This window comes from Eubalaena glacialis, chromosome 3 (genome assembly GCF_028564815.1).
Source record: "Eubalaena glacialis isolate mEubGla1 chromosome 3, mEubGla1.1.hap2.+ XY, whole genome shotgun sequence".
NCBI lineage: Eukaryota > Metazoa > Chordata > Mammalia > Artiodactyla > Balaenidae > Eubalaena > Eubalaena glacialis.
In genome coordinates, this window is record NC_083718.1 from 142,242,856 (window position 1) to 142,259,250 (window position 16,395).

Consider the following 16,395-nt stretch of genomic DNA (forward strand, 5'->3'; position numbering starts at 1 on the left):
CCAAAAGCTTCTTTTGAGGGTAAAGAAGTAAAATGATTCTTTTCTTATTCAGTAACATAAACATCAAATTTTCTCAGTTATCTATCATTCACTTCATTTCACTCTGCATGTATATCGCTAGGTTTACAACTTGAAAACTTAATGTAATAAAGGTTCACAAACCACAAGTTTATGATTTCTCTAACCAGACAGCATATTAAGAGCTACTCAGTACGGTTTTTTTTTGCAACATTAGTATACAATCCATACTTAGCTCTTTAGAACTCATTTAAATTCTGAACGTAAAAATGGTGGCACTTAGAAAAATCTAAAGGTTTGAAAACAGTTATTTCATTAGGCTAAAATAGCACAAGGTGGTCTGACATGAATTTCATTCAGGACTTTGAATACATTAGCACTTTTAATCTTTCCACCTGCTGTAAATATGCAAAATAATAACTTTAAAAATAATTAACTCTCTAACCTTGCAATTTTTAAAAAACCAGAACATTTCATAACTTTAACTTTTCATCTTACTAGCAAATATTTGTGAAAAAGATTTATTTTTCCTTACTGTAGTGATTTCTTATCATAATAGAGTAACTCTTACAGTGAAAGTTACCAAAGCTTTGCATGTTGGAGTTCAGGGAGTATTATTCAGAGATACTTGGGCCATGCATTTATTCTTACAATGTATTCCCTTTATATGAAAGAAAAATAATTCTAATTAAAGCATTTGTTTTATCTTCTTTTGATAATTTAACATAATAGTAATACTTTTTTGACATTCACAATATGAAATATATGCAGTAATCATTTTACTTTATCACATGTAAAATGTCATAATATGCAACAGTCTCAATATTCAAAATGTATCTATCTTAGAAACAAGAGGAGGTACAATTCAAATGTTATACACTATGTTGGATAAATTAAATTCTTTTGTTAATGACTATCGAGCCAGCTATAAAACTACTGAGATAAAACTGTGATTCTCTAATCATTTTTTGTAATTGGTTGCTATTACAGATTCATGGTTTTATTGTTCAATGTTTAAATTAAAATCTGCAGATATTTAATTTTACTCTCTAGAAACCTTAACATCCTTTACAATTATTTCCAAATGTAAAATAGAAATGATTCAGTTACCTGTCTGAGCGGTTCCAACATAACCAACAATTCTAATTCCAAGACTTTGTCCATCTTTTTTAATGAGTTCAACATCGTAAGTTTCAAAAAGAGTAGAATTGTCCTGAAAGGAAAAAATAATTTTAATTATATATAACGCTTAGTTATCTAGCTTGTGTACATAGTCAATTTGTGCATGGTTTGTCAAGTATTTTCTGAGCACCTGTGGTACGCAGAATTTTAAGATTGTCTCTATGACTTTTGATCCCTGGTGCCATTCTTGTGTTTATATCATGAAAAAGGGAGATTATCCAGGTAAGCCTAATCTAAACAGGCACCCTTCAAAAGCAGAGAGTTTTCTCCTATTGATGGCAGAAAGGGAAGTGAAAAAGATTTGAAGCATAAGGACTGGACTTGTGGCTTGAAGAAGGAGGGGTCATGTGAGAAGGAACACAGGGGGACTTAAGGAGCTGAAAGAGGTCCTTAGCTGACAGCCATTAATACAGAGACTTCAGTCCTATGGCTACAAGAAACTATTCTGCCAACAATATGATAGAGCTTGGAAATGGACTGTTCCCAGAGCATCCAGATAAGAGCCCAGCCAGGCCAACACCTTGATTTAGGCTTTGTAAGACTCTAAGAAGAGCCCAACAAAGCTCACCCAGACTTCAGACCTACAGAACTGTGGACCAACAAAGGGTACTGCTTCAAGCCACTACGTTTGTGATCATTTGTTATACAACAAGAGAAAACTAATACAGCCACTTAGAAAAAACTCAGCATAAATTTGTATCTGAAAGAATTTAACGTAAAGAAAAAGTTAGAAACAAATGGTAAGACTAACTATTGTAAGCAAAAAATATTGACCTAAAACTGATTATCATTCTTGTCTTCTAATTTAAAATATTTCTGTAAAAGAGTAAGTTGTCTAAAAACATAATATCTTGCTTTCAATTCAAAACATTAATAACAGAAAGTAAATAACTGATTGCATCAAATTCTCACTTATCACACAGCTACACTGGTCCCTCACTACAAAGTAGAAGGCTTCAGAAAACCAGAATAATGGATGGAAAAGAAAATGGTTCTAATTAGTTTGGAGAAGAAAACAAAAATGATTCTAATATCTCCGACAGAAAACTTCCACTCACATGGTTCCAAGTAGGGAAAGGCTTTCCAGAAGACACCGAATAGTTCCTCAAATGAATCTGAAAGGTGGCTTCCCACCCCCTTCTCACCATAATCACTTCTCTTTTCTTCTTCCTGGCTCGTCCTTTTAAAAACTATTTCTTTCCTTTTGCCTTATTATCTCTTGATTCAGAGCCTGTGAGATGGTTGGAAAGAACTTGGGACTGAGGGATGGGGGGACCAGATTGAGGCAGTCAAAAGGTACAAACTTCCATTTGTACCTTGTATTACAAGAATGAATATGTACTAGGGATGTAATATACAACATGATAAATATAATTAGCACTGTATGTTATGTATGAAAGTTAAGAGAGCAAATCCTGGGTTCTCATCACAAGAAAAAAATTTTTTCTATTTCTTTAATTGTATATGAGGTGATGGATGCTCACTAAACTTATTTTGATAATCACTTCATGACGTATGTAAATTAAATCACTAGGCTGTACACCTTAAACTTATAAAGTGCTGTATGTCGATTTTATCTTAATAAGACTGAAAGACAAAAACCAAAAAAAGAACTTGGAATGGACCAGAAAGATCGCAATTCAAACCCCAGCTTTGCAACTTACTACCTATATGACCTTTAAAACAAGTTATTTGGACTTCCATTTCCTCATCTATTAAGTAGATGATAAGACCTATCTTGCAGAATTCTTATGAAAAATTCAGATGACTTAGACAATTCCAGGTGCTTCATAATGATTAATAGTAATGATTATTATATAACTGTAATGATTGTTAATAATCAAAATAAATATTATTATTATTAATGTCTATTCCCTTTGGTCAGTCTGTTCTTATCAGTGATAACACACATACACTGACCAGTATTTACAGTTTCCCCTCCACCATCTGGATATCTGTTCACCAATCTTATGAAATAGAAATTCAGGTATTATTATTCTCCAATTTACAGATGAGTAGCTGAGGCTCAGGGAAGTTGAATGAATTAACCCTGAGAAATGGCAAAAAAAAGAAAATCAAACTTGTCTAGTGTCTACAAATTGGGCTCTCCTCTGCTTCCCTGTTGAGCACTGAGACACAACTCACACCCATGCGACACTTGGAGTGGAAGACATTTCTAATCCTGCAGTAAATCACACCCAGTACTGAATTACGATGAAAGAGTAATTTGTATACTCACAGAACTAGGGCTCCTGTTGGCCACAGCAGGCAGGGCAACAGGTAAGGCTGCAGGGGTAGGAGGGGCTATGGAAATTTCACCAACTGGGTCTCTTGCAACAAGCATCCTGACAGAATTCCCACAGTTCCTCAGCACTTGTGCAACTTGCTCACTGGTCATTCCCTGCACATTTGTGCTACCAATCTTCAAGATGTGATCCCCTGTCTGGAGTCTTCCATCCTTTAATCCAAGGAAAAAAGAAAAAAAGAAAATTATTATGAGAAATCATTGGTCTAACTTCACTAGTTAATAACAATTCATCAGACTTTGAGTCGTGACAAAATGGCTGATAAAGAAGCCATCTAAAAATGCTGAATAAAATATAATACTTTTAATGAACAGCTGAATTGGCAAGAGAAAAGGAAGTCCTTGTAAAACAAAAAAGAAGGGGAGGGGTGGGGAGCACAGGAGGAGAGTTCAAAAGGAAAAGTGTAACCAGATTTTTAAAATGGCCATTTGCTTGAGCGTATCACTTCATGCCTAATGGCCTAGAGCCAGGTAAAAATAGCCACATACGTAAGGAAGAGACCTGAAAGCCCTGGGCACCAGGAAAGGAAGAAAGTCAGATCAGAGGCCACCGACAAAAAGTGAAGAACCCTAAGGGCCGACAAGCCCAGTGACACATTTGAGGAACAGCAAGATGTCAGTGTGGCTGGAAGAGAATGAGCAAAGAGGAGAGTAGTCAAGAACCGATGGGAGGGCTTCCCTGGTAACACAGTGGTTAAGAATCTGCCTGCCAATGCAAGGGACACAGGTTCGTGCCCTGTCCCGGGAAGATCCCACATGCCTCGGAGCAACTAAGCCCGTGCATCAAAACTACTGAGCTTGAGCTCTAGAGCCGGCGAGCCACAACTACTGAGCCCACGTGCCACAACTACTGAAGCCTGCGCACCTAGAGCCCGTGCTCCGCAACAAGAGAAGCCATGGCAATGAGAAGTCCGCGCACTGCAACGAAGAGTAGCCCCCGCTCACAGCAACTAGAGAAAGGTTGCACACAGCAACGAAGACCCAACACAGCCAAAAATAAATAAATAAATAAATTTATTTATTTTTAAAAAAGAACCGATGGGAGCATTACCAGGGGGTCAGCAGTATAGAGCATCTGCTCTGAGCCAGGGGGAAGGGAAGTCATTGGAGGGTTGTGAGCAGTGGAGTGACATGATCTGACTTATTTTTAACAAGATCACTCCAGCCTCTGTGCTGAAAATAGACTAAAGGAGAGAAAACAATAGAAGCAGAGATACCAGTTGGGAGGCTAATGCAATAATCTAGAAAGAGACAACAAGAGCCTGGACTAGGTTAGCAGTTGGGGTGTTGAGAAGTGAGATTCTAGATGTATTTCTAATGAACTGTCAACAGGCTCTGCTGATAGCTTCTACATGGGGTGTGAGGGGAAAATGCAATCAAAACTCTAAGGTTTTAGCCTAAGCAGCTGGAAGGATAGAGTTGCTATTGAGATTAAAAAAAAAAAAAAAAGACTACAGAGGAACAGGTGTGTGGCAACAGAAATCAGGAGTTCAGTTTTAGAGATGTCTAGACTGAGATGCCTATTAGACATTGCAAGTGGATATATCAGATACCCAGCTGGATATACAAGTCTGGAGTTCAGGAGAGAAGTCCAGACTACACATTTAAATTTGGGAGTCATGAGCATATAGAAGGTATTTAACATCATGACTCTGGATGAGTTTAGAGGAAGGATATGCTATCTTCTGTTTCTTAAGCTGGTGATATATATATGGGTAATCATTACTATTATTATTATTATTTAAAACGGTCTATTTCTTAAACTGGATTATAGGTACATTGGTGATTATTATTATTACTATTTAAAATGTGCACAGACATTATATATACTTTTATATGTTTGTATATTTCACTCATGGAAAAGTTTAAAACATAATACATCAAAAAGTATATTAGTTCCATTCTACCTTCGTTTGTGAAATTTTTGAATAGCTGATCCACTGCATTTTCACTAAATTTGTTTCATCAGAAAGTCTGAATTCTCTTTACTTATCTTTACTACAATATATTAAAGATTCCAAAATGTAAACAGAGCCAGTTATGAAAAATTACACCACCAGAGCACTTTACAGGATGAAAAAATCACTTTTCATATATCATCTCTTTCAGTCAAGAACAGCTTTAAAATGAGAAAACCGAGATTCAAAAAGGTTGGCTGAATTGACCAAGATCACAAAGCTAATAAGTGGCAGAGCCAAAGTTCAACCCAAGTTGTGTCACTGAAGACCTGTTCTTATTTAGTCATTTGTCTTATACTTTGATATCTCCAAAATAATATCAGTAGATAATAACCTGTTTCCTATTCTCCAAGAAATTTCCTATAACTGTCAAAAAGCTTGAAATAAAATGAAGATGAAAATAGATATTTTGCACCTGGGAGAGAAGGACAACCTGAGAATAGAGCCATGACCACTGGGTTAGTACAGTTCTAAGCTTCATACTCCTGGCTTCAGGAGGCACCATATTTAAGTTCCAGATGGAACTCAGAAGAAAAAAAGTGGAAAGGAAGGAAGGAAGGAAGGGAGGGAGGGAGGGAGGGAGGGAGGGAAAGGAGCAAAAGAGAGAGGGCCTTAAAACTAAAAGTCTACTCCCCATCCTTCCTTTTCTCCAATTTTGCAGAAACCTGTATGAAAGAAGGTGTTAGGTCAAAACAGTGAGTAGAAAACTATATGCTTTGCTGTGAATTCTGCAGAAGGCACTAGAAGCTACTGCAAGCAAAGAGGAGCCGTGAAACAGAAATGCAATTCAATTCAGAAACATTTGGAAAGACTTAGAAAGATGCAAGGAAGAAATTATTGTGGAAAAAGGAACAAAGAATTGCTGGATTTCTACTTCAAGCATTGATAATTTGATGTTCTATTTTTATCAATGCAACAAACTTGAAACAAAACAAACAACTACTTAAGAGACAGTCAAGTGTTCATGATGAAAAATAAGAGTAAGATGCCTCTGTGAATAAACCATTCTTGAACAGAATTTTGGCCTGACCACAGAATAAAGAATATGGCGAGTGTTTTCATTCTTGGCTTGGACAAAGGACATTTCACTGTAAGCACAGAGTCACCTCCTAAGCACTATTTTTTTCCTATATTACCTCAACTCGATTTAAAATGATGCAGATAATTTGCACCTGTCACTGAAAGTCAAACATTTTCTTATTCCAGAAAAACAGGTGTTCTAAGGAATTCATAAGTGCAAAACAATCATAATCAGATTGATAGGAAAGACACCAAAATGACAGCTAACTTTTAAAAGTCCAGCAGCCCCAAACATTGCATTTTACTGATACTTTCTGATCAATATTCTCCTTTCATAACCTGTCTACTGTGGAAGGAAACTAAAAGGTATAGAGTCCTTTTTGTTCTTTAACAGAAATCATAAGTCAATGATAGCCAACAAATAGCTATGCCAAGATACAAAGTCATAGTATGCTAATCAAACAGTGAAATATAAAAGTTTATTAACCCATAGATTCTTTCAAAAGAGAGAAAAAATTATGCATACGGGAAAAGATAGTATGGAAGGCAAAAACTTAAAATAGCTGATGTAACAGGGTAACACACTATTACAGTGAAAACACTAACAGTATCATTCATATAGTTTTCTTTTTTAAAGAAAAAATACTTTAATCCAAGTTAGCAGTTATTGGCTAAAAAAACATTTATTACTCTGCACTTTTAAGTTCTCTGATAGGCTGTTGTAGATGATAATTTCAATTCAAAAAATATTTGAAAACCTAACGGATTTCAGGCTTGAGCTACAAAAGAAAGAAATCAAATTTGTTTCTCTGAAAATTAAAAAATGGCACCAAATACTTCCACAACTCAGAAAATGAAATTATTACCACTTCTGATTCCAGGCCATTTCTATCATTGGTCTTTAATCAAAAGGCAAAAGAGAAAAACAAATACTGTATGCTAACACATATATATGGAATCTAAAAAAAAAAATTAAAAAATGGTTCTGATGAACCTAGGGGCAGGACAGGAATAAAGACTCAGATGTAGAGAATGGACTTGAGGACATGGGGAGGGGGAGGGGGAAGGGTAAACTGGGATGAAGTGAGAGAGTAGCATTGACATATATACACTACCAATGTAAAATAGCTAGCTAGTGGGGAGCAGCTGCATTGCAGGGGGAGATCAGCTTGGTGCTTTGTGACCACCTAGAGGGGTGGGATAGGGAGGGTGGGAGGGAGATGAGAGAGGGAGGGGATGTGAGGATATATGTATATGTATAACTGATTCACTTTGTTATACAGCAGAAACTAACACACCACTGTAAAGCAATTATACTCCAATAAAGATGTTAAATAAATAAATGAGAATGCACATTAAAAAAAAAGAAAAGAAAAAAATAAATAAATGTCAACCTCATGGCAAGTGTCTCAGGTTTGAATCTCCAAAGGAAAATAATCCTAATCCTGTATTTTGACCAAAAATCAATAGATGGATAACTTAGATCCTTGGCTACTTTGATTTGGTATTCTTTTATCTTGACTTCTAGTAAGAATATTGCAAGGCTTTTATAAAGATATAACTTATATTACTAGAACCATAAAAAAATGCTCTTTCCCTCAAGGAATTAAAGGTACTAAGTATAAGTACATCTATCCTATCCTTCTCATATTTCCAGAGCCCTCATCAATGATTTTTAAGTATAAGGAAAATACCAGTTTATAGACACACTCAAAGCAAAATTACTGGGAATAACCAACTGTTCAGTGGCCTCAAGCTGGGCCTTTATTATTCTAGACTAAAAATTCCTCATAGTCCACGCCTACTCTCCAATCCTTGGTTGGTTCCATTCCTTCTTAGTATTAAAGGTTACTAGATAGGTAATAGGACTCATATTATAATTGCCTGATACCAAAAAGTCAGTAATTCATGACAACTTTTAAGTAGGTTGTGCTTTAATAATCACCTTTGGGAGACAACGGGGTAACTCAATGTACCTGATTTCCCTAGAATTCCTCCAGACCACATAAAAGAGATTTCTGCAAAACAAAAAAGTTTTACACTGCCCATATCAATTTATTTAAAAACAAACAAACAAAAAACCAAAAACAAAACAAAACAAAAAACAAAACTTCTAACTGCTGAAAAATTCTGAAATTTTTGCCATAGCTGAAGAGAATTCTCAGAAGATGTTTCAGGCACTGTGAATTTTGGAGAGTACCTAAGGATTACAGGTAGATAGGTCTTTTAGCTCCCCTTACACGATACCAGATAATTTCCCTATTCAGGGAATTGGCCCTGATTACATTTACTGATTGCTCACTGTAATTAGGTCTCAATAAACATTTCTAAAAAACCCATATAAGTCAATATTTTTCCACTTCGCTTACTTTACAACAGTAGAGGCAGTAGACAGCAGAATGACAAGTAAAGGCTTTGGAGTCATACACACCCAAGTTCAAATTCTGGCACTAATTTGATCAAGCTGTAGGGCCATAGGTCAGTTACTGATCCTACCTAAATCTCAGATCCCTCTTAAGTAAGATGCGGATAAATTCCTCTCTCATTGAGTTGTGAGCACTAAACTCAATACTATACGTTTGGGACTTCCCTGGTGGCACAGTGGTTAAGAATCTACCTGCCAATGCAGGGGACACAGGTTCGATCCCTGGTCCGGGAAGATCTCACAGGCCACGGAGCAACTAAGCCCGTGCGCCACAACTACTGAGCCTGCGCTCTAGAGCCCGCGAGCCACAACTGCTGAAGCCCGCAAGCCACAGCTACTGAAGCCCACGCACCTAGAGCCCATGCTCCACAAGAGAAGCCACCGCAATGAGAAGCCCATGCACCACAAGAAGAGTAGCCCCTGCTCGCCGCAACTAGAGAAAGCCCACATGCAGCAACAAAGACCGAATGCAGTCAAAAATAAATAAAGTCCATAAATATAATAAATAAATAAATAGCTTTAAAAAATACTATATGTAAAAGCTTTAGCCTAGTGCCTTCCTTACAGCAAGTCCTCAAATGCATCCATTTCTGATACTTCTTCAGGCTCAGTTAGGTATTCTTTGCCCCCTCAACTCTACCCCATATTGACTTACCTGTACACAAAAGGAAATACAAGGGGCTATTTTATGAAACCCTCTTAAATAAGAAATACTGACTTGCTTTTCTAACTTTCTGTTATACAATTTTATGGTCTTTAAAAAAGTAGTATTAGTTAACCCCTTTAGCAGAATGTAGGTATCAACTTTATGATCAATCTTAATCACATCTAACTAATGACCTAAGACATCCATATTCCCTTACCATGAAGATTGCCATGGTCAACAGTGAGCATTAACAGTCAAAATATGAGTACATTTTAATGAAAAGCAATATTCCCTTTAATAATTTTAAAGCTATGATCAGGCTACGTGAGCAACAACTCTAAAGATTTAGCAACAAAGCAGAGTTAGTTGAAGAGATTTTATCTGCCATTTGGCTGGGATGAGGGGAAGAGAGAAGTGAATACTGCTCTGTCCCCTATGTTTAGGTCTCATCATATTCCCTACAGGAAAGGACCAATAGCAATGTTGCTGTTAGAGCTGGCAATTCCCTCATAGGCTTGACCAACCCTGGACAGGTGTACACCAGGAAAATGAAAACATCGGGATCAACTTTGTAGAAGTAGATTTAAGCAGTAAATCTAACAGACGTGGGCTCAATCCTGACTTTGTCATTTCTTAGTTGCGTAGCCTTGGGCAATTTCTAAAGTTTCCATATCTACGATTTGTGAATAAAATTTATGACTGTTCTGAGAATTACACAAGAATAATGTGTATTAGGCAGATGATCATATCTGGCATAAACACTCACTTCTCCATTATGACTCTGACAGGCACATGCCTCCCATCCTGAAGACCTGAAACAGTGACAATCCCTTCCAGGAAAGGGTGAAAATCAGACCTGGGCTTTTACCAACAGTGCCACAAAGGGAAACTCTGCACATCATATTCTTCTTGTGAAAATTCATAATGTACAGTAATGTACAGTAAAGAAATCTATTTGATTTTGTTTAACTTGGTGCTTTCCGAATTTATTTGACCCTTTGTTCTTCATAATAACTACCCCACTTTGCGTCTTGAAAAATGCTACTATAGCAAATAAGTCTATTAAAATTGCTAAAGGAGGGGGGTTGGCGTGAGAAAAAACGCCAAAATACTCCACAATATCTCATCCCTTTCCAGGTTTCAAAATTTTTCAAAAAAATCCTTAAAGATTATTACTTGTTTTGTGCCGCAGATGTCTTTTGAAGACCCTGTAACGAGCATTCTCAACCTTTTTGGTCTCAGAACTCCTTTACATTCTTAAAAATAATTGAGGATGGAGGAACAGGGATTACAAAAGGGCACAGGAAATCTTTGTGGGTCATGAATATGTTCTTGACTGTAGTGATAGATGGTATCATGGTTAAGTTCTATGTGTCACCTTGGCTAAGCTCTGGTGCCCAGTTGTTTGGTCAAACACTAGTTTAGATGTTACTGTGAAGGTATTTTGTCAATGTAATTAATATCTACAATCAGTTGACTTTAAGTAAAGAATGTTACCCTTGATAACATGGATAGGCTCCACCTAATCAGCTGAAGACTTTATGAGCAAAAACTGAGGTTTCCTGGAAAAGGAATTCTGCCTTAAAACTGTAACAGAAACCCTGCCAACTTGCCATACAAATTTCAGAGTCCAGACTTTAATGTCAACTCTTGCCTGAGTTTCCAGCCTGCTGGTCTGCCCCACAGATTTCAGACTCGCCAGCAAACATGTCAAATTGTATACTTTACATATGTGCAATTTATTGTCTGTCAATTATATCTCAAAAATTACTGAGATCTCAGAGCTTTTGTTTATGTAGTTTTCTCTGTTGATATCTGCTGATATCAACTGAATTGGGAAACAGCACTGAGAAACTTTTTAAATATTTAAGATATGTAATATATTAATATATACTTTTTACATATTGATATTTTTTTATTTTAAAAAGTTATGTTTTCTAAAACAAAAAAATTGTGAGAAGAGTGGTATTCTTAAAGAAATTGTTACAAATCTCTTTAATATCTGACTTAAAAGAAGACAGCTGAATTTTCATATCTGCTTCAGCATTCAGTGTATTGCAATATGTTGCTTTGGTTGAAGTATATAAAGAAAATCTGGTCTCAATCAGATATATATTTGGAAAATGGGCAGTATTTTAATAGTCCTTTCAGCCCATTTTTGATAACACACCAAAACTTGACAAGTGGTGATTTCTTAAAGATCAGTTGCAATGTGGAATCTGAAACAACATCAACAAACTTTCAGATACTGTTTCATTAAAATCTATTGATCAATCTTGAATTCTGAATGGATTTTTTTACCTATATATTATTTTTGCCATACTACACATTGATCTTCAGAAAATACTGATTCTTAGAGTTATGTAGATTTTTCTAAATATTGACATATAACATTATACAATATCAAAAGAAATCATATTTATTAATATCACCAACAATCTAATCAGAGAAGTATTTAAATATTGGAAAATTTCAAGCTTATGGTAAAACACAAATTTTTCCAAAATTCTAATTTTTGCTTGAAAGTTCAAATTTTATCATCAGCAACAAATGCTGTCAGTTGTTTTTCCTTGAGGTAACAGGCTCACTTCATTCATTTCAAGGAACTGTCTACCAAATAACTAAGTCTGAATAATCATAATTTTTCAAATACCATAAAAATGGTATTCTAGATTGGTGGCTGCCAGAGGCAGGGGGGTGGCGGGAGGGCAAAATGGGTGAAGAAGATCAAAAGGTACAAATTTTCAGCTATAAAATCAGTAAATCATAGGGATATAAACCACAGCATGGTGACTGTAGTTAACAGTACTGTACTGTATACCTGAAAGTTGCTAAGAGAGTAGATCTCAAAAGTTCTTATCACAAGAAAAAAAAATTTCTAACTATGAGGTAATGGATGTTAACCAGACGCACTGTGGTGATCATTTCATAATATATGGAAATATCAAATCATTATGCTGTAATCCTGAAACTAAAATAATGCATCTCCAAAAAATTAGATCTCAGAAACTTTTGGGAAAAAAGCAAAAAATTAAAAAATAAATTTAAAAACTTAAAATGCTGTTCCATATTAAAACGTGGCTAGTTTGTCTCACAAATGTTTTCCCTCAAGAAAACCGCCATACTTCAGTACATGACAGAAGTGCTATACGGTACATCCGATTCTGTCACACGGTATTAAAAAGACATGCACTTAAAGGTCATATTTACTTAAATTCGTTTTTATTGCACTTTCTTAAGTGAGACTGGCACTGTTGCTGTTGCAGTGGCAAGCACATGTGGAGAAGAATGCAATGACTACTAGCACAGTTGTGTGCCATTGCCCTGTGTCACACGAAGGCACCAGCAGGTTTACCCTACCACTGCTTGCGTGTCATCAGTGCAAACGTCAACATGGTGAAAGGGCTAATACATCTTACTATTATTATGTAAGCTGTTTTGATCTTGTACACCCCCTGCAAAAGACTCAGGGACCCACAGACAAAACTCTGAGAGCCATTACGCTAAATAAATACACTTAGCTGCTGAAAGGATAATAGGAATATTAATAGCTCCACAATTTGTATAAGGTAGAGCAACCTTTTTTTTTTTTTTTTTTTTCTTGGCCTGGCCACATGGCTTGAGGAATCTTAGTTCCCTGACCAGGGATCGAACCTGTGCTCCCTGCGTTGGAAGCACGGAGTCCTAACCCAAGGTGGAGCAATCTTGACTAGAAATAGAGAGCTGAGGAACTTGCCTCAAAGCTGCATGTGCACAGCAAGTTCATTTTTACTTTATACGTTTTTTAGAAGGGATAAATTTTTACATGTGACTAGACATTAATCAGTAAAATTTACAAATCATTCTGATTATCATGGACAGTCTATATAATATGAACTCATTACTGTATTAAGTAGCTTCAAATTTCTAAACTACTTTTTAAAAACTCAATGTAGCATTTAACATTTTCTTCAACGTAAAACTAAGCAGAAACAGTTGATAAGTTTTAAAATGGCCCACTTTCAGTTTGAACACTGCTAAATAATGAAGGGTAGTATTTTTATTCATAATGCCAGAAATTTGTAATTCTAGTGAAATTTACCACAAACAATATTGAGATAAAAGTTTGTAATCGCTGTACCATCTGATTTTAACATTTAGGACCTTGAAAGATACACTGGGAGAAAATAATATAGATATTCAGAATACAATACCCATTAATGATTCCTTTCAATAAAAAATATTGTCTTTTGAAAAAATCAAGATGACTGTCAATCACAGGCCAAAAAAAAAAAAACCACCCCCAAAAATGTTGATTTAGGAGCTTTTTAAAATAAAGCAGAGTGAGTGTATATTAACACTTACAGAAAAAAACATTTTTAGCTATACTTAAATTCTGGTCATGGAAACATATATCCTAGTAACCCATGTTATAAAATTACATTTCAAGCCATACAATTTAAATTGTAAAAAACCAAAATTAAATCAAAGAAGGTCAACTTACTCGATCTGCTAATCCTCCAGGAACTATAGTCCTCACAACTACACCACTCGATTTTCCTCCAACTATTCCAAAACCTAATCCAGAGCCATCATTAATGAGCTCAACATCTTCAATACGGCCCCAACGAACCTACAAATTAATAGCAAGTAAGAAGCAAAGTGTCAGCAAAGCACATACATTCATCGCTTACCAATACAGTAATTACTAAGGTAACAGGTAGACAAAAAATTTAATATTCATACAATTAATCAAGTCAACTTTCTAGAGGCTCAGAGATACGTAAAGATGATCATATGGTCCCTGCCTTTACAGATTTTATAATCCGGTAGAGAGATAAACTAAAACATAAACAATTAAAATATAAGACAGAATATTGGACCATAGGACACTGTAGCTCTAAGAGGACAGAAACACACTGTCTCATTCCCCAGTCTATGCCTGATACCTAGCACAGTGCCAAGCACCTAGTAGGAACCAATAAATATGTGTTTATCTGAATTAAAAGAGAATCATAAAATATTATAAAGATGGGAGGAATGTAGAGACAAGAGGTCAAATCCAATGAAAACTTATGGAAAGCTTCAAGGAAAAGGTAGCATTTTAATTGCTCTACAGAGAAAAAAGACATTCAAGCAAAAGGGAAATTTAAGAGCAAAGCTAGGCTCAGATAAGTGGGAATAACTGAAGGTTTTAGAAGAGGGAACGACAGGAACAAAGCAGTGGTTTAGAAAGATTAATCTAGCAGCAATGTGAAGCATGCGATTGTGAGGACACAGAGTGACCAGAATAATTGAAGAGACTCTGATGAAGGAGAGGAAAGGTAGGCCTAACTGAAGATATTAGCAATAGGAGTATACAAATCAGACTAAGAGACATAAGCATTTTTCCTCTAATAGCAGGCTCCATCAGAAGTATGCATTAAATTCACATAATGCACCTGCAGAGCAAAAGTCTCCCCCTCAAGACATTAGGGCATACTTATTACTTAGTTCTTCTATTACACTAAATTGGAAAGTTACTATGCAATGTTAAAATAACCAGAGATATTGGGACTATTTAATAAATTCACACCTGGAACAATACCTAGTATCCAGGAAGCAACAATATTGGCTAAAAATGCCTAAATTAGGGACAGCAATTAATATTCATAGAGTATTTATTCTGCCCTAGGCACTGTGTTTAGCTCTTCACATGCATTCTCACTTAATCCTCACAACATCTCTGTGAACTAAACACTGTTATTAGTTCCAAGCAACAGATGAGAAAACTGAGATATGGAGAAGTCAAGACATCTGCCCAGTAAGACTCAGCTATGAAGTAAGAAGTGGACCTGAACCCACCTTAGCCTGACTCCAGAGCCCTTGTTCTTAACCACTATGCTAAGCAACTTCCCACTTTGTTCATTCTATTTATTATGTAAATTGTGCTATATAAATATTACTGATTACAACAGGGAAAATGTCTATACATTAGTGTTGTGACCTTGTACTGTACCCAGTCTATTTTTTCTTTTGTCCAATGAATGGAAATTAAATAAATCAGCTAGCACTTAGTGTTATAAGAAAATAAGATTTATTAGCTTGCATTTTGAAGATGCAGGCCAAAATCTGTAAAATGTTACAAAGCAAGTTTAAAGACTCCCAAAGGAACATAAACTATTATTCTTTTACATTGTTCAGTATACATCCTTACATGAAAAGAAGAAAAACTTCTATAATTGTGCAGTATCCATAATCTAGTCATAAACACCCAATATAATTTAAAAAAATAATGTTTTTGAAACAAATAACCAAATCTTAATTTAAAAACTCAAGAGTAAATCTCTAATAAAAACTCCCAGCTTAATTAAGTGGTTACCTCACCAGGGAATTCCTTCCATCACCAAATTACACCCAATACTACAATTTGCCCTCTATATTAAATAATAATCTTAAACAAGGAGAATCATAGGACATTGAAAAAACAAAACAAAACAAAACCCCCCATGAAATATCTTGTTTAACATGCTAACGCTGCATTTGGAGATATAATCATCTTTCTTGAACTATGACAAATAAAATGACATTTTCTAAATGTCTTTACACTTCTTAAAATCAAAGGCGTAATTCAAAATTAAGTGTTTTTCCAAATTTGCAACTCACTGTTTCAGGCAGATTTGCATCAGTTAGGCTGGTAGAAGCGCTGCTTTTTGTGTGGACTGGTTCCCTGGCCACAACCAGATGCAAAGATCCAGTGGTTTGTTGTAACAATGCAATTGCTTGCTGGTGGGAAATGTTCTGATCCAGTGGTGTGTGATTAATAGCCAATATTTGGTCATTTTCCTTTAACCTTTGATCCCTTGATGAAATAAGAAAATTT

The 16,395-nt window shown here is 35.7% G+C and overlaps 1 protein-coding gene across 5 annotated transcripts in view; it reads right to left on the reverse strand.

Moving 5' to 3' along the window:
- PATJ (PATJ crumbs cell polarity complex component) overlaps window positions 1-16,395 on the reverse strand; it is a 350,262-nt gene that overhangs the window by 313,277 nt on the left and 20,590 nt on the right. For all 5 annotated transcript variants that reach the window (XM_061184132.1, XM_061184131.1, XM_061184130.1 and 2 more), the window contains exons 6-9: window positions 16,179-16,374; window positions 14,038-14,166; window positions 3,440-3,658; window positions 1,129-1,231 (exon numbers count right to left, since the gene is read on the reverse strand). In XM_061184132.1, coding sequence (XP_061040115.1) covers window positions 1,129-1,231; window positions 3,440-3,658; window positions 14,038-14,166; window positions 16,179-16,374 — 647 coding nt within the window. The remainder of the gene's footprint in view (window positions 1-1,128; window positions 1,232-3,439; window positions 3,659-14,037; window positions 14,167-16,178; window positions 16,375-16,395) is intronic.